Here is an 18411-nt window from a genome sequence, read left to right on the forward strand (position 1 = left end):
CCACATTTCACCCGATGATTCAAAAGTAAGAGCTGAACCTTCTTTGAAAGGCAAGAGGCGAAAATCATGGATTTTAGAAAAGGAGGAGTGTAGCCCTGGGGTCATTGAAACCTACTCTCATGTACGGAGAGGGATGGGGGTGTCTGGTGCCCTCAGTAAAAATTGTACACTTCAAATTGGTGCATATTGGCATAAGGTTTATTTGAGGCTATAAATAAGTAGGAAAAAGAAGGAAAATCGACACAAATCGAACTTACATATTAACTTTAATATGGTCTGGACAGTTTTGACTATAATGAGCAAGAGTATGGTTGTCCAGAGAGGACAATATATGTGTACATTTAATTAACACCTACCCCCCCCCCCACCCCAATGACAATAGAAAATATGCCAAACCCGAAAAGAAAAAAAGCACTGCCGAAACCCGAGAAACTTCAGGACTCATGCGACTCCCCTCTAGATAATAAAAAGGAAATTCCAATACCGTTCCTGCTAAATATGAACTAAAACCCGAAAGAAAAGAGCACTGCCGAAACCCGGGAAAATTCAGGACTCATGCGAGCCCTCCGGAGTATTGAACCAGGGACCTTCAGATCTTCAGTCTGACGCTCTCCCAACTGAGCTATTTCGGCTGATATTTCTTAGAGTAAGGTAAATAAGATATGAATGTAAGGCCTAAAATAGAGGTGAAAATGCTCCTAGCAGTGCACAGTTAGCGATTTTTTGACATAAATAGTAGATTCTTTTTGGAAAGAATTGATAAAGTTTGATGATTTATGTCCAGATTGTGTGTCTCTGATGTGTTTCGGCGCTTTTCATCTACGCTAAAGCCTACTTTAGTCTAGTAGGCAGTATTTATAATACCATACTATAAGTAAGAACTTCCTTTGTACCCAATATACGTTACAAAACAAAATGTTATGCTATGATGGGCACACGTGTAACAACATATCCATACGGGCTCTGATCATATCTTATTCAAATCTTTTCTGCACATGCTGGTGGTATACATAATGATAATCATAGTACCGTGGTGCGAACTCGTTAGCTATTCCAAGTAATATAGTACTGTAATGCAATACTGACTTGGGCTTAATTAGATAGCCCGAACAGCTGGATACTTTCAGGACCGACAGATGTTGTTGAAACTATTCTAGGCCTAACTTCCGTCCGTTTAACGCCTTTTGTTTTCTGAAATACCATATACTTTTCAGATCATACCATGAAGGTCAATTGCCTCTTTACCGTGTTCTTTGCTGTAATTGTTTTATCAGGTGTTTCAGCTAAGAAAGGGAAGCTGAAAATCGTGACCGAGGTTAGTTGACACTTCATGCAAAATTATCTAAGTTAGGCTATGCTAAGGTTCAACCTCATATTAACATACAATATATGAAAGAAAGTGGAAGTTTCAATCTATTTTAGTGTCAGTTTTGAAGTAACTTATAAACTGCGTGAAAAGGGTAAATCTGAGAAAGTTACTTTCCGCCCAAGTAATGGCGGAAACTTAACTGTGGTAGAAACTACGACCCCTACTCACTAGCTAGGCCTAACTCCCTAACTGGCTTGTAATAGGATTTCTACTGTAGGACTACATTAACAATGACTGCATTTGTCACAATGATAGGTATCTTACTTAGACACTTTTTATACCAAAATGAATGTGCAGCAAACTGGCGTGTGGTCATAGATGCACTCTGACAAATCAGTTTTCTTTTTCTCAAATTTTATATATAATTTTCTGCTTCAAAATTGGCCCAATGTTAGAAACTACTTTTCAATACTATGCTAGGCCTAGGCCTAATTCAAATCGGTCATGTCAAGTTAAACATTGTATTTCCATCTTCTTACATTCTTTTGTAACTTAAAAAGCCCATTTGCCAATTTGTAACCATCTCTATCGCTCATTCAGATTTTCTAAGACGTATTAAAACTTCATTCAATTTTCCATGCTTCTTCCTATTTTCAGTTCAAACCAGAAGATTGTTCCCGCACAGCACAGAATGGAGATATTGTGGAAGTCCACTACACGGTGATTAATTATTTACAGATGTCTGTGATATTTTGAGTAAAGTGACAGAGAAAATCGGATTCAGAAGATACTGAATTTGTCTGCTTGAAAACTTTCAATTAAAAGTTAAAATTAAAATAGGGTCTCGCTATCTGTTCACTCCTCTCCTGGAACACAAATTTTAAAGGCATTGAAGACTCGTCCAAAACCGTGTGCGGCCATCTGAAAAAGTCAACTTTCCGTTGCTTGCAAGTGAGGTTTTCTTCATGTCACTACAAAATGCAGACTAGTACAGTAATGACACGTGATACCTTGTTACTTTAGCTGGACCTGAGATGTCCATCGCTGTATTGTTTGTACACTGTGCTGTGGGTATCGACCGCAGCTGTATGTACTGACTGTACACTAGTGTCTAATTACCGATGGTAGCAAGCTGTGTATGTGTATTTTCTGGGATCGATTGTGGTTTCTTACACTTCTGTAACACCTCATTCGAAACTAGGTCAGATTACCGGCATTAAACGTTTCTTTTTGCGCGAGTCTTCACACCCTTTAAACATGTCAGGGAGAGAATTAGACCTGAAACATCCTGCTTCTAGCTAAATTAAGCCCTGGCATCCATGGCATGTTAGTTAGACATGTGGATCACCAAGCATTTTGGCCCCCTCCTCCTCCTCCTCACCCAACCCCTTTCCTTTCGTCCGGGCAGTTAAAGAGCTTGCTATTAATTTCGTTTTTTGCTTTCATATAGGGAACCCTTGAAGATGGCTCGGTCTTTGATTCCTCCAGAGCGGAAGGTCGAGAACCGATTCAGTTTCCTCTCGGCAGCGGAAAAGTCATACAGGGCTGGGAGCAAGGAATTCTGGGAATGTGTGTCGGGTAAGAAAAACCCGGTTTCAGATTGCATCATGAGATATTTAGACAATTAGTGTTGGGGATCAAAAAACAAATATCCCACCACCACCTGCCTCCCCCCATGTCACCATTATTTAGTGTAGCTTGCAAAGGCTACAAGTGGCATCCTGTAAGCAGCTCACTTGAAATGACAAAGGAAAATTTTGGATGTGGTAGTCCTACTTGTAGGGTACTGTACAGTACTTTGTTTATTACCCAAGGTAGGCTACTTTCTATTCTTTAAATATTAGTACTTCTAATGGTTTTGTGAACGCCAGTGGGGTAAGAAAAGATGACCCTCACATTGGTTTATTCAGGATTTTATTAGGTGCTTATGACTGGCAGAAGTTTGTGCTTCACAAGTGCTTCCAGTTTGCATTGCTACGACCACCTTATTCCTATACCGTTACTGTAGGTACACCGTCGAGAACACCCACATTACGTGAAATATGGTGGCTTTTTATGATGATAGCCATCTAGACTAGACAACGTCCACTCCAAACTGTGGTCAAATAAGAAGTCAAAGAGCTGGAGATACGGCAAATTTGATATTGCTAAGCAAGCCGCAGAAGAGGGAGCCACGCATGGCCTGCGGGCGCAGGTTGCATACGCCTGCAGGCTCTAACTAATATGGGAAATTTCTTTATCAGGGAATAATTTTATATCACATTGCAAAGTGTTATGCAAAATGCTATACAAAATGGGCAAATTGCTATAACAAATGTAAAATTGTATAGCAGTTTTTGTACACAGGAACCAGAGTATTTTGTAAGGGAATGTCCACGGCCTTCAAAACTGCTACACAAAATTCCCTGTCTATCAATATATACATAACATGTAATTGCACATGTAATTGAATATGTGATCTTGGATATCCCCTAAACAATGCTCAGGGATGTGCCCACGCTGGGCGGCCCCGCCCAGCACTAAAAATTACCGCCCAGCACTGTCTTAAAAATCGTGAATCCCGCCCAGCACTTTGTTCATCTAAAATCCCGACATTTCTAACAATATATTCATTTAAATTGGGCCTAGCCAATGCCAAAATCATACAGACTAATAATGCATCAGTTAGGCATGCGAGAAACATTACGTATGGCTCTCAATCGGTCCCTTGTTAAATCTCTTTGAAACAAACTAATAACTTTTACCAGGTACGAAACATATTTCACTAAAATAACATAATTTAAAAATGTCAATTGTTAGCAAAACTAGTACTTGTGTTTGGGCTTAAAAAGCTACACAAGTGCCAGCATTGGGCATCTGAGCACCTTCAAAACTCGAAATGGGCACATCCCTGAATGATATATAATTAAGTGGGTAGCAACAAAGTTTTGATGGGTCACCGGTTTTCTTCTGATGTTGGAAAATGTAATAACTGTTTTTTTGTTGGATTTTATGGAGCTTGCCAGCAGAGATAGATTAAGCTATTTTTTTTTTTGGTTAACAGCATGTCCATAAGCTAGCTTTCATGCATTTAGAATGTTTATCGATTGTGATAGGTGGCATTTGATGGGTCGTGGCTAAGTCCTCACGGAAAAATTCTAGGTCGTGGACTTAACTATGTGCGTACAGCTGCCATAGAAAGACACTTATACAGCGAACACTTATTGATTCAAATAAAACCACAGAGCAAATACCAATGTTCATCATACAGTAGTATGTCCTTTGCAAAGTAAACATCCACCTCACACAAGGCCATAGAAAGACACTTATGAATGTGTTCACTAGTCCTGGTTTTGACCTTGCATTCCTGCACTGGTCAAAGCTACAGTAGTTCAGTGAAAGTTTAGGACTTTGTCCAAAAAGTAAAAGAAAAACCACATTGTGCTGACATCTTGACTACGACTAGATGTTTGAATTAAAATTAAAATTCTGTTAAAAAGTATTAAACACTGTGTTTAGTCAATAATAACATTTGCCAACTCAATGGTCTAGTATTGACGGTTCAACTTACAGCGAACACTTATTGATTCAAGTAAAACCACAGCAAATACCAACAGCATAGTATGTCCTTTGCAAAGTAAACATCCACCCCACACAAGGGATAATCTATGTGGCCTCAAACTTTCCCTACACAGTGACATTGCCCGAAAATTGTCAGAGAAAAACAGTTCATCATAAACTATGTTTTTCTTGGTCCTGTCAATCTACCACACTGGGGATTCTAAAAAGTATTGTCTGTACTCACGGTCCTTCCAGTTTGTATAATTTCTGATTTTTTTTCTCTCTTCTTTTTTTCCTTCTTAATCTTTTGTTTTCCAGTGAGAAGAGAAAACTGACCATACCCCCTCATCTTGGTTATGGCGAAAAGGGTACAGGGCCCATCCCGGGTAAGAATAAACTTGTATGTTTTTTTCTTGTTTTGTTTTTGGTTTCATGTTTTGCTTTGTAACCTACTTCCTGTTCCGGTCATTTGTCATAAATTATCATTATTAAGAAAGGAGGCATCAGCAAACCAGATCATATACATAGATTTTATTCAATTTCAGTTCATTTATCCATTTCTATTATTATTTTCTTATTTGTATATTTTCACCGGATGTTTATTTTACATACTTAGCTACATACTTTTTTGTACATGATCAATAGCAGGGGGACTACAGTTCCTTGATTCTGCACACAGAGCAGACATATAACTAAGGGACATGTTCTGGTACCTGAAGTTGTTTGCTCCAAAGTTTTCTGCATTTTTCAAGACTTAAACCACATGATCATAGCATTTTTTATGGCCAAGAATTTTCTTTTTCAAAATTTGGTGGTGATATTTTGTGATCAGGCCGCATCAGCTGATCAGCAGAGTGAATTACGTCGTCACATCGTTTCGGCTGAAAACAGTTCTGATTTTCTTTAACATATATATGTTAACTCATTTAATCCACAGAGAAAATGTTACGTTTCTCCAAAAAGCTGCATGTTGTCAAAATGCATTGTACAGAGAACATTGACAACTAAGGAAACAGTTTTAGAAAAATGAAAGCATTTTAAGGATTTTTATACAAAATGATAAATACGAGGAAGGTAAAGCTTTGAAAGATGCACCTACCGTGACAACAACACAGACCACCCACTGTTTATATCAATTTCTTGAAGTAAGGGATGGTATCGCCAGTCAAGGGAGGTTCAATTTGAGCAACCAAGTCAGGAGTTTTAAGGGCAGGACACATATAGAGTTCAGCTACATAAAAATAACACAGTGCACAAAGTTAGCAGACAGGTAGTAAGGTAAAACACCGCACGTTGTCTGCTAGTGGACGTTGGCTTTTGATTTAGGAGGAATGTGGTTTGAATTCGACTTGTAACTGGTGGTGTTGTAACTGGTACCAGTGTGGTAACTGGTACCAGTGTTGTAACTGGTACCAGTGTTGTAACTGGTGGTGTTGTAAATGGTGGTGTTGTAACTGGTACCAGTGTTGTAACTGGTGGTGTTGTAACTGGTGGTGTTGTAACTGGTGGTGTTGTAACCGGTACCAGTGTGGTAACTGGTACCAGTGTTGTAACTGGTACCAGTGTTGTAACTGGTGGTGTTGTAAATGGTGGTGTTGTAACTGGTACCAGTGTTGTAACTGGTGGTGTTGTAACTGGTACCAGTGTGGTAACTGGTACCAGTGTTGTAACTGGTACCAGTGTTGTAACTGGTGGTGTTGTAAATGGTGGTGTTGTAACTGGTACCAGTGTTGTAACTGGTGGTGTTGTAACTGGTGGTGTTGTAACCGGTATAGAGACATTTATCAGTGGCCTTGGCTTTTAAAAAATGTGTATATTTGAATAAATAAAGACATCATTTTAGTCCCATTGTGTCTACTTCTGTTTTAAATAGTTACAAAACATACCTATCATTGTCAAATACTTCCGATTTAGCCGTTACCCGGAAGAGAAAATTTGGAGAAAAAATCCTGAGGCCTAGGACATTTTAATCAGATGCATAAAGCTAGAATATTTTTGCTACCATCGGTGGAGGGATTCATTTCCTTCTTTTTCGCCGTTTTTCATCATTTTTCATTTTCCCGCTTCACATTCCATCTGGTATCATTCTACCAATAGGGGGCGCAACACTCTTATTTGAAACCGAGCTGGTCTCAGTACAGACAGGCAGCCCTCTGCCATCGGTTCCATTCGACTTTCAAAAGCTGATACCGTTCATCGCCGTACCAATGATCATCGCTTACGTGGTTTACCTGCTGTGGCAGAAAGCCGCCAACGCACCGACGGCCAAACAGCTGAAGGACTCGAGAAGGAAATCAAGGAAAAGATGAGAAACCCTTAACCATTTTTTTTTTATTTGCCAGAATTAAAACTAGATTCTAATTTTTTAGTCTTTGGTTTTGGTTTCCTTTTTTTTTTTTTGTAAAGTTAACATTAACAACGATGCAAAGCAATATTTTTTTTTCTCTTTTTACTTTCTCATAGAATATTTTTGATTTGGAAAGATATTTTGTTGTCTTTTGTCCAGGGAAATAGTTGTACATTTTATTTTATATATTTCAAAATTGTGTAAGTGAAATAATTTTTCGATATTAAAAGAGAAATCAAGTGTGTTTGGAGAGGCATTCACAAAATGAAATACAATTATAGAAAATGTTTAATTGAGACAAATGGGGATAAACCTGCTTTATATTAGCCAACTTTAATGTGCAAAAGAAAACTTGTACAATTTTTTAATGGAACACATCGGTCGCAAACATGCGGTTGGGTTAACAGATTTGTATTAATATATATATTTGCGGATGATATACACAGACTTATGGGTTATAACCAATCCAGCTAGCCTAAATGAATCTTGTCTTGAACTTGAAATGATAGGTAGCTGATTATCACAATTGGATTAAAAAAAAAGTGCCCTTCTGCAAACAGTTTTGAAAAGTAGTTAAACAAAGTTCAAGCAATGGAAAGTATCCCAAATGCAAATGCTCACAATTTGCATGTAGCTTTGAGTGGAAGTTGTTTATTGTGCCCATACTTTGCATTTTTATTGAATGAAAAAAAAAACTTTGACAGCAAATTTGAAATTTTTGTCTGCACAACCAAACCAAAAAAAATCAAAGATAAAAGAAGAAGATATATTTCACTTCTAGTTTGTGAAACTCTGCTGTAGGATACAGGAAACTCAGCTTATTATGAATTTTTTTATTGAAAATGTTTACTCAAAGTGGGTCAAAGTATGACCCAGAGAGCTCAAATAGGTTAAAAATTTTGCTTTTCCTGGTGGACACTCTTGCTTTTATGTCATTCATGGGTGCTGTGGCCGAGTGGATATAGGTGATGGTATTTGAAGCAGTGAGGCTTAGAAATCGGGTTGTTCCGTCGGTTTGATCCCGGATCGGTTCATAGTAAGGTGGGTTTTTCATACAAGAGCAATCTACGGTTTTCCCGTCTGAAATGACTTTCTAAATTAAACAGATTCCATATTTTGAGTGAAAATGTTGAATTGCAAGCCACCCAACATGGAAGTTTTAATCCATATGCCCTTGCAGGCTTCTTCCACATTCCTGGTCGCTTATTTAGTAAAAATAACTGCCTGATAGATTTTCAATTTACTAACCAGCTTCTACTGTAAGAGTTAAATCAGATACTATCATTTTATTACTTGCAATTTTTTTTATCTTTTTCATCAAGCAGTTTTCCAATTTTACATTCCGTTCGACTCATTCTCTATTCCGTCAATTTCATATTTTTTTTTTCATATAAATATTTTGCAGGTGTTTGGTTTACCATTTATTTGTTTAGAACTTTACCCATAAATATCATTGTCCACCCAGAATCAGTTTTTTTGTATTTAGTGGTGGCATCAAATGGGTGGGGGGGGGGAGAGGGAGGGCGGGGAGAGGAGGATGCTTTTTAGTCCAGTTGGTGCTGGTAAAACAAAGCTGAACCTTCTCCGTCCCTTAAAATTTGCCTGTGCTGTGAACTTTATTTGATTTGCCCTAACCCCCTAGTAAACATTTGGTGTCACCACTGGCTGTATTCTTGTTATGTAAGGTAACCTCTAAAGACCCTCATCATGATTGCGATCAAAAGTGTCCACAAAAGCTATGAATGCATCTGTATTTTATGTTAAGTATGTAATATGCGCTCATACAGTTTTTATGGTTTATGTATTTGGTACTATCTATATACATATATATATATGTATATATATATATATATGTATATATATGTATATAAATATATATATATATATATAAATATATATATATACATATATATATATTAATATCTATATATATACATATATATATATATCTATATATCTAAATATATATATCTATATCTATATATATATATAGATATGTATATGTATATATTTTTATATGCATCATTGTCTTTGTACCTGTCAGTAGCTTAACTTTCAAACTCTAATTCCCTGGTATTCAAAGTGGGGATCATAAAAACAAACCAAAAATTTATAAAGAAAAGAAATTGCAAAAACAAGAAGAAAGAAGACCCTCTGACACTTTTACTTCTGCCAGTAGAAATTAGTATCTTAAACATACGATTAGTCAATTAACAATCTTCAGTCAAAACATTGGCATGATTTCGTTACCTAGCATAGGCCCTGTGTTACTGCTAATTATACACAAATAATATTGTTCTACTCTCAGAAGCCTTTTCAGCAAATGATGTGTTTTGTAATTCAGGGAAGGGTCAGTGAGAACTTCATATTAGCCAGTGGATTTTTGAACGCACTTGCATTTTTTAATAGCAGTTGGCAAAATTTGTGAGATTTATAGGCCTGCCCGGTGATGTTATATGTGTGAGTATATGTGTGACAATTATTTTATTTTCCTAGCATATTTCTGGGCGATATTGATAATATTTAACATGTTGAGATGTTATATGGTAATGTATTTGTACTTGCCCAAATAAACATTAAGAGGGTGGAGGGGGTGGGGTAACGTCATTTGTTTTTCAAGAGGGTGGAAGGGGTTACTTTGTGTGTTTTCGAGAGGGTGGGAGGGGTGGGGTGATGTCATTTGTTTCCGAGAGGGTTGGTGGGGTGACGTCATTTGTTTACATTATCCCACCTTGTTAAAAGTCTGTACATAAACCGTGTTTTTCCAAGAAATGATTTGTGCAGCCATGGAGCAGCATGGCAACAGCATCTTTGAAACTAATTAATACTCAGTATTCCTCGATGTGACGTCAGCAATGACAATCATGCTTTACAATATGAATATTCAATCTGTAATATGCTTCCCAACTAAAGATGCTTTTGTATTGAAATAAGTGCCTTGATAAAGAGCAATATAGCTATATTAGAAATTTATGTTTCACCTTTATGTGATTGTTTTTTCCCTGTTACCCAAGTCCGCATGATACCCTGCAAATCAATTTTATTACCGGGTGGTCTCCTAACCCTGAATATGGTTTCTTCCTCTCAGTCCATCCCAGTGGCATACACAGGATTTCAAGGGTAGTGGGACCAAATTAAAAAATACCCAAACTGATTTTGGTAAGGGCATGACCCTTTATGGAATGGCCAGAGGCAAATTAAGGATCCTGGTGTTATGAGGCTGACTACCATGAAGTGGGTCCTCCCCAAGAAAACAATTAGACTGAAGTATTTTAAAAAGGAGGGGTGCAACCCTGGCATCATCACTGAAGAAGACTCCCATGTGGTTGGGGGCGGGGCGGGGGGAGGTTGTTGGTAGCTCTTAACCCACGGAGTTCTAAATTTCCCCGACTTACGATTGTAAGTTACCTCCCCCCGCTCCACCCCTCATTTTCGCTCGCCACTAGCCAGTCCTTAACCCTCCCGTTCCTCATCAACCAATGAAAATAGAAAATGTAGATCTTTACGCATTTTGAAGGTAATTGGAGTTGCTTAAGTGCAGCTTTGCGGGAGACAAAAGTTCTAATGTGGGGGGGGGGGGGGAGGGGAGATGGGAGAGGGGGTTCTACCGTCCCTCCCCATTTATTCGTTGTTACATCACTGGATGTAAGATTGTAAGCCTCACATAATTTTGATGTCCAGATTCGCCATTTTGCGAAATTATGGCGCATCTGATTTCTGTTGTAACTTGTATGCGTCCACAACCCTTTATGAACTGCTCTGTAGGCTACACTGGGACATGGTCGAATCGAAATGGTAAACTAAAGGCTTAACTTTAAAATAATCACGAAAATCTTAATGATTTTACAAACCTACTGATTAATACAAATATATTTTGCTTTCTTAAACTCCCCCTGTTACCATTACGTTATATTTCTCGCCTTCCTAACGGTTTTGTTTAATAGGGGGCGCTACTCTGAAATTTGATGTTGAATTGATAAGAGCACTCGACTTGGCAGACCTCGGCATGGAAGACAAACCGACGTCACAGGACGAACCAGATCTCGACTACAAGTTTCTCTTTAAAATCGTGATGATCCCGTCTATTATTTTCTACATTATCTATTCCATGACCGTAAAGATGTTCAAGGAGCCAGAAAAGGAGAAAAAGAAGTAATGTCGTCGGTGACTTCGTATAAGGATCGGAATCACTTAAAACTCCCATCCTTCCTCTTCAAAATATTTTTTTCCCTCTCCAATTTATTTGCTTTTGACGTTTACCATTTGCTTTTTAGTTTACGCTTCTCCAACCACAAAGTCAATGGTGAGCCTGAAGGGACGTACCAGTTGTAGAATTAGCGTGTTAGTAAATAACACGACATCACGACAAAAATACGATATTTGTCGAGTTGACAAGTTACGATAATATGGACATTTTGGGCGAGAATGATTAAATTGTCGATTTTCTGCATTACGCGTAAATTTTACTATGTGTAATCGTAGGCATTATACGTCAAGATGTTATGATAGTCTATAAGACAAAAAAATATACAAATTTGTCGAAATTTCGAACCTCTTTACTAAATTCTGTTTTTTTTTTTTTTGGGTGTGGGGGGGGGGGGTCAATTATCATTAGTTTTTAATCTTGGTTTCTTCTAGCCATTTGTAAGGCCTATACTACAATGTACACTTATATAACGTAAGCAATACATAACAATACGCTGAAATTGGGTACATTATAGCTTGATATGTTTTCTTGAAAAATCCTTATTTTTGCGTAAAATCACGGCAAAGTACTTCATTTAACAGTTTTTTGTTCATCTTCTTCATGTCTTCATGGAAGTTGGAGAAGATAAATCGAATTCTCTCCTTCAGCTACATGAAGTAGGCCTATTTGATATTTGAATGAATGATCAAATGTAAAGGGTTTATTAATTATATTCCGTATTTACTTAACTTAACCATGGTTAGTATTAACTTTCAGAATGGGTGGAAAGGGCGTGCGGGGATGGGGTGGGGCAGGGGTGCAGGGGGGTGGGTGGGGTGGGGTTGACTGTTCACAGACCTCCCTTCATGCTGTTTTGAATATTTACAATACGTTTACAAAATTTGTCTAAATAAAATTTTGTCTATCCGAGGTTGGGGAGGGGAAAGGTGTGCGTAAAGCCGGGTGTCACTTTAGGAACCGAGGAAATAAGTGATAAAGACTAATATATTATCATTTTCATAATACATACTTAGGGTAAAATGGGGACTTCAGAAAGGTGGGCCAGATTACATAATTGTCCCTGGGCCCAGAGCTGGCTCTCGACGCCATTGCCTGTATATAAGTTTCAATGCAAAGCCCGGCCGAGCTAATATTGTAACTGCTGACACGCAGATGATCAATATCGTAAACTGGCGTCAATGACTGTACACTGGACGCATATACTTCGAACCACCGATATACACTGGCTCTATATTATCATTTACATTTTTGAAGTATTTTCTCTTTCTTTTTGTGAGTTTTTCTCTTAGGCTACTTGTTTTGGAAGTATTTTTCACTAACTTGTTTGGAAGACGCATTGAAGGATAACTCGAGTCACGAATTTCTGCAAAGTTGTATTGAAAAGACTCGAACAAGTTTGTTTAGCTTTCTCTTGCCTTATAGAAATTGAGCCTCGGATGGAATAACAAAAAAAAAAAAAAAACATTTACTGAGAATTATTTGATTCGACCTTAATTTGAAGTGACCTTTATCAATTCTCGTGATTATTGAACAATAAAATTGTAGTATTATGCAATATAGCTTCAAAAGATTTATTCACTTCTTTATAATCCCAGCCTATCTTCAAAAATCCCGGGATTTTAGACAGATTCTTTCTTCTTTTCTTCATTTTTTGGTCTTTTGGTGTTCATTGTTTTGCTTGTCTAGTGAAAACAGACATATAATGATTCTGTTTGTGGGTGGAATACAGTTACGTAATGTTTAATGGGTACGCAACCAGCTGCTTTAAGCCAACTTCAGTAAAACAAATATATAACATTTAAACAATTATTTTGACATCGCGGAGTCTTCTTTGGGTTTTGTCTCCTTATTCTTTGTCTTGAGTTCGTTATACTTGTTTCTTTCTTGTATATTAACCAATTATAAACCTAGCCTACTCGAAAGCATCAGGGCCGGCGTTGAAAGTACTCTTTACATGGTCTCTTCATGTTCATATATATATATATATATATATATATATATATATATATATATATATATATATAAACACAAATACACTCAGATCAATTGTGATGACCCCGTCACTACTTGTAGATACGAAATTGGAACATATTGTCAACACAGGGTTTCTTGCGTAATCGGTACTTTCCCGCAAAGTGGGATTTTCTTCAGACAGTCGGAGAATGGATCAATAATAGTGGTATTGATCGTGGTATTGATCATCGTGGTATTGATCAAAACAGTTGTGTTATTGGTCAAGAAATTTTTTGTCTCATTTGATAAATTCTTTCGGACTGAGACAAGTGTTAGTTTTGTCACAGGATGCGGAATTCTATGGCGCGCCAAAAGGAGAGTTTCAGCATACTTTTGAATAAATCACGAAAAAGAAATGTGTGCTAATTTTGCAGAACTTTTTAATCTTCCTATATAGACCTCCCGGCAAGAACCTGTTATGTATTTGATTTACTTCTAACTAAAAAATCCTTCACAAAACGTTAACGGTAAGAATTCGTTATAAGTCTCATATCACCGACCAACACTTAACCATAAAAACAAAAAAAATCTCAGTTTCACAATAATATATGTAACTTGTCCGTTCTCATATGTTCCTTAATCCACCTTCTGTATATTCATGGTTATTTCGGTACTAATTCTATCAGTACCACTAGTAATTATCTATAGTCACACTTTCATAATGTTACAGTTTGTACTTTTCATTCCACTGCCAAGTATTGCTGACCGAAAATTCCAATACACATTCTAATATACAGTACTCCATATTTATCAATTATGAGTCATAGCTTATTTATATGCTTTTGTTAACCAACTAGGCTATGGACACTGATTGTATGTCTAAAGGTAAGGAATGTCGTGATTCCACTGTATACATAACACCTGTTTTCCACTAGACATTTATGCTCAAACAAGCAACCAAACGAAGAACAAACAAGCAAGCGAACAAAGAAAGTATGAGTCATAAAAGTTACATTTTATTAATCTCTCGGGCCTATTACAAGTCGTCTACTGTATATTAATGATCTCTACATATTTAACAGTTTGTTTAAACAATAAACACTATTATCGTCATAAGTAGTTATGTGTGTTGAACATTTCTATAAAATGGTATTTTACTCCTTATAAATTATACCAAGGTATCATCACTCAAAGAATTGTTTGCCCCACACGCCAAAAAAAAAAGGGAAGGAAAAGACATTATCGCGAACTCCACAACAGTAACCAGTCAAATGGCCCGTTCTACAACGAGCACCGATGATAATGAAAACTTAGAAAGATAAATCATGGTTCAGTGTTAAGTGGGGGAGGGTGGTGGGGGAGGGGGCGAAGGGATTACACAGCGCTCTCCCCCTTGACCGTCCTTGCTCCTTGGCATCCACTCCCAGCCAATAACAGTGTACATATACCAATCAGAAACACCCTACTACCCCTCTGATGAGATTTACTTAACCCTAATTATTGTCTAATTAATTGTCGAATTAATTACTAATAAAGACAAAAAAAAAGTGACTTTTACGTGTCAATGAAAGTTCCGTCTTGAATGCGGTGGTTATTACAATATTGTGGAAATTTCACCACCACCTCCTACCACCACTCCTTTCCTCTCCCGCCCGCATTGTTTTTACTTCGCCTGGTTACTAATGATAAGAAGTTTGTGATCGATCTATGGAAACTTCAAATGTATTCATCGATGCAAATATAACAAATATAATTTAAATTTATATATAGATACTATACATGTACACTTTAATTCAATATAAATGATGAATTTGAAGTTATGCAAAGCACGAATAAAACAAAGAAAAAGAAGAGATAAAATAAAGAGACAAAACGAACGAGTTTACTCTAACCTTGAATTCGACATTGGATGATAACATCTTCAAAGCTATACTACTTAATAGGCATCGTGGTACCTTGTCGATAAAAGTTTACCCCTAATGATTACTGTAAAATAGATTATATATATATATACAATTTCAAGAACTTTTTAAGTCCCAAATTTGGGCGTTGACGATACAACGGTAAATCTTCCGTACTGTGTGTGTGTTGTTTCCTTCCAAGAATCAGTCACAATGCAATTAATCAAGAATACTGTTCAAAACTATGACTTTTTCTAAACATAAACAACTTAATTAAAGTCCTTATAGTTACCACTGACGTTTGACATAGCTCGATGCGTTCTATATCGACTGCAATTTCAATTCGTATTTAGCCAGCTGGTTGGCTAATCAAGCGAGGACATGTCTTATAAACACGATGGTTAATATAAATATGATTATCGTTGATATAAATGACCTGCTTGGGTCAAGTCCGGTCATCTCCTCTCGCTCATTCTTATCCGTTGTTATATTTAGGGATGCTCTTGGTATAGCTGCAATGATAACCCAACTGCAGCCCAATCGGTTTTGCGTGCTTTTGAAAATACATCATAAGTATAATACCGAATGCATGCTCCGAAGAATGTAATATCACCAGAAGTGAAAAACACATCATTTCACGCAAGTGTCTGCTATATCTGTCGCAAAAAGATGAGCTATTGCTAGGGCTGCGATGCAACCTTACACGATCAATTTGAAATCTCCACCAGTGGCATGCACATGGTTTTAAAATGTATATGTGTGGTGGTGGTGGGGAGTGGGGGTGGGGGAGGGTGCTTTGGGTGTGATTATGATATTGCCCGACTGATTTGCGTAGTGGCATGAACCTTAATGGAAGGACCTGATGATATTTAAAGTAGGTGGTGTCGTCATGGGTTCTTTGAAAGCCGGATCCCGTGTAAGGGGTCTGTTCTGTTCTGATGATAGGGCCTAGTACAGAACATTTTGTAGACGTTAAGACGTCAAGTAGGTATTATAATGCATAGTTAGACTACAAATTAGGTCTAAGCGCAAGATAGTTTAATAAACACTCTTTAACAAATATTAGTTTAACCTGCATAACTTTATATAACCTAACACACGATTTGTTTCATTCTTTTGTCAATGTCTGATACCATCAACATTAATCACGATGCAAGTATAGTTTGAACAGCGACTGTATTTCCTTTTAAGACCAGTATAGACATAGCCTAACGCATGTGGTTTATTCAGTTTCTCTATAGTAGTCTAGAGCAGTGGTTGCGAGCCGCAAAGAATGTCAAAGACAAACGTCTGAATTCCACAGGCAATGCGCAAACTCAGCTGTAACTACGGGTATACCTTGTCACTTGTTAGCTGATATGATCCGAAACTGGTTAAATTAACTAGATCAGAGTTACCGTAACGAGAATATCTAATCAAGCCGACCCTTTTCTAGTTAAAACTATTTTGACTAGACTTTCTGGTCGGAAAAATGACTAGGTCGTTTCAAGAGTGTAACCTTGCTTATCCTTCCAAGTTCACAATCTCTTAACAAATAGCGCTCCGCCAAGTGGCGATCGTCTTCTCAACCCTGATTGCCCCACCCTGGTGACCATAGTGACGGTCTGAAGCGGCTAATTTTCGCTACTGTCCCAAAGAGATCGCGTGGTCTAGATAAGGTACTCGCTTCATCGTCGTCCAAGTCGTACATGGACCGTGCTTTAAATGTGTCGTTTCTTGGCGTGTCTGCCACATTAAAATCCTGGACCGATCTCGATTTATAGCGAACGTTTCCTCCTCGGTTGCTGTTAGTGTTCATCTTCGATTTTAGATACAGGTTTTTGTTGTCGCTCGCAACATGTTTGTTACGTACCATAGTGTCTCGTCCCACCGAGTGTAGATACTCTTGTATCATCTGGGGGCGTTCCGTGTTCTTCTGTCCAAAGGGACCTGCGGTGGTGGAATGGTCTTCCGTGTCACCCATCGTGCTGTCACCAGAGTTCCATCGACCCTTCTTCGAACATCGGTTTCTCCATCATTGGGTTTTGAGTAGTGTTAGGGTAGCCTGGATAGTCTTCCCTCGCAGGATGAAGGTCCATCCCACCGTCATCATGGCCTTCATTCATATCGTAAGATCTCGATGTGTTGAGTATCGTCCTTGAATAGTCTGGATATTGCTCTCGATCGCCTAGATTGAAGATGTCGTCACTCGATCTTCCTGGAGAATATTCACCTGACGATCGTCTTGTAGGCGAGGACGGGTTGTAATAACCTCTTCTGAGCGTAAAGTTATCACTGGTTGGAGATAAATCTTGTGGGAAAACTGGTGATCTCGCCCCATCGGGGCTAGCTATGCCGGAGCTCACTGAACCATCCCAGCTTAGATTGTCATCGTCAACCTTAATGAGACGTCTGGTTTTCTTTTCATTCGTGCGGTATCTGTTGGGAAGCGTACTGCCAATAGAAGGGGTCTCCAGTCGTTTCTTGTAACGTGGTTCTTTTCGCGGAACTGATGTACCGTATAATTCACCGGTTTCGTGTGGTGATGATAGTTGTCTCTGATCGTTAGCAGGTACTTGGTGAACAATTAAAACGCCTGCAAGAAAAAGAAAACATATATAAGAAATGTCATAATGAAATTAAAGAAACTTTAAAGAAAGACGGTGTGAGCTTTGCAATTTTTAAATCATGAAAAATCATAAGCTGGGTACCACCAGATCAGCTGTGCTGTTTCAGTCACTTTGTATATAACGCTGCGATACGAAATTGGAACATATTTTCCATTATATGGTTTCTTGCTTAAGTCACTGATGCAAAGTGGGATATTTATTTAGTGTTCCTCAATGAAAGGCGGCACAGTTGTGTTGTTACTCAAGTTCTTTTAGTCTCATTTGATAATGAACTTCTTTCGGACTAAGCCAAGTTTTGATTATAACACAAGATATGGATTCTATAGAGCGCCAAAACGGTTCTCAACTCAGTGACGATGGTGATACAAAGATACACCCTGATATTACAAATTCACACGCGAGAAATGTAATTAATTTACGAGAAATTAGACGGATTATGTTAATGTTTAAACTATTCATATACAAATATTATCATCGTATACAGGCCTACGTTTATATCGTCGTGTAGCCTACTTTTAAATTATTAACCGGTCACCATTGTCCAT

The 18411-nt window shown here is 37.9% G+C and overlaps 2 protein-coding genes across 4 annotated transcripts in view; one reads left to right on the forward strand and one right to left on the reverse strand.

The window, feature by feature from the left end:
* The first annotated feature begins 958 nt into the window (after positions 1–958).
* Positions 959–18411, forward strand: part of LOC139984494 (uncharacterized) — a 26809-nt gene continuing 9356 nt past the window's right edge. Inside the window, exons 1-5 of one of the 3 annotated variants that reach the window (XM_071998407.1) lie at positions 972–1315; positions 1967–2029; positions 2760–2887; positions 5168–5235; positions 6947–8468. In XM_071998407.1, the coding sequence (XP_071854508.1) occupies positions 1223–1315; positions 1967–2029; positions 2760–2887; positions 5168–5235; positions 6947–7158 (564 nt within the window). In that variant the 5' untranslated portion in view covers positions 972–1222 and the 3' untranslated portion in view covers positions 7159–8468. Of the gene's footprint in view, positions 1316–1966; positions 2030–2759; positions 2888–5167; positions 5236–6946; positions 8469–11140; positions 11682–18411 lie in introns of those variants that run through there. The other 2 variants (XM_071998406.1, XM_071998408.1) reach the window with 2 other exon arrangements.
* Positions 17228–18411, reverse strand: part of LOC139984498 (uncharacterized) — a 6891-nt gene continuing 5707 nt past the window's right edge. The window contains exon 3 of the mRNA XM_071998412.1: positions 17228–17832. Within this exon, the coding sequence (XP_071854513.1) occupies positions 17228–17832 (605 nt within the window). The remainder of the gene's footprint in view (positions 17833–18411) is intronic.

Source organism: Apostichopus japonicus, chromosome 17, assembly GCF_037975245.1.
Source record: "Apostichopus japonicus isolate 1M-3 chromosome 17, ASM3797524v1, whole genome shotgun sequence".
In the NCBI taxonomy this organism is placed as follows: domain Eukaryota; kingdom Metazoa; phylum Echinodermata; class Holothuroidea; order Aspidochirotida; family Stichopodidae; genus Apostichopus; species Apostichopus japonicus.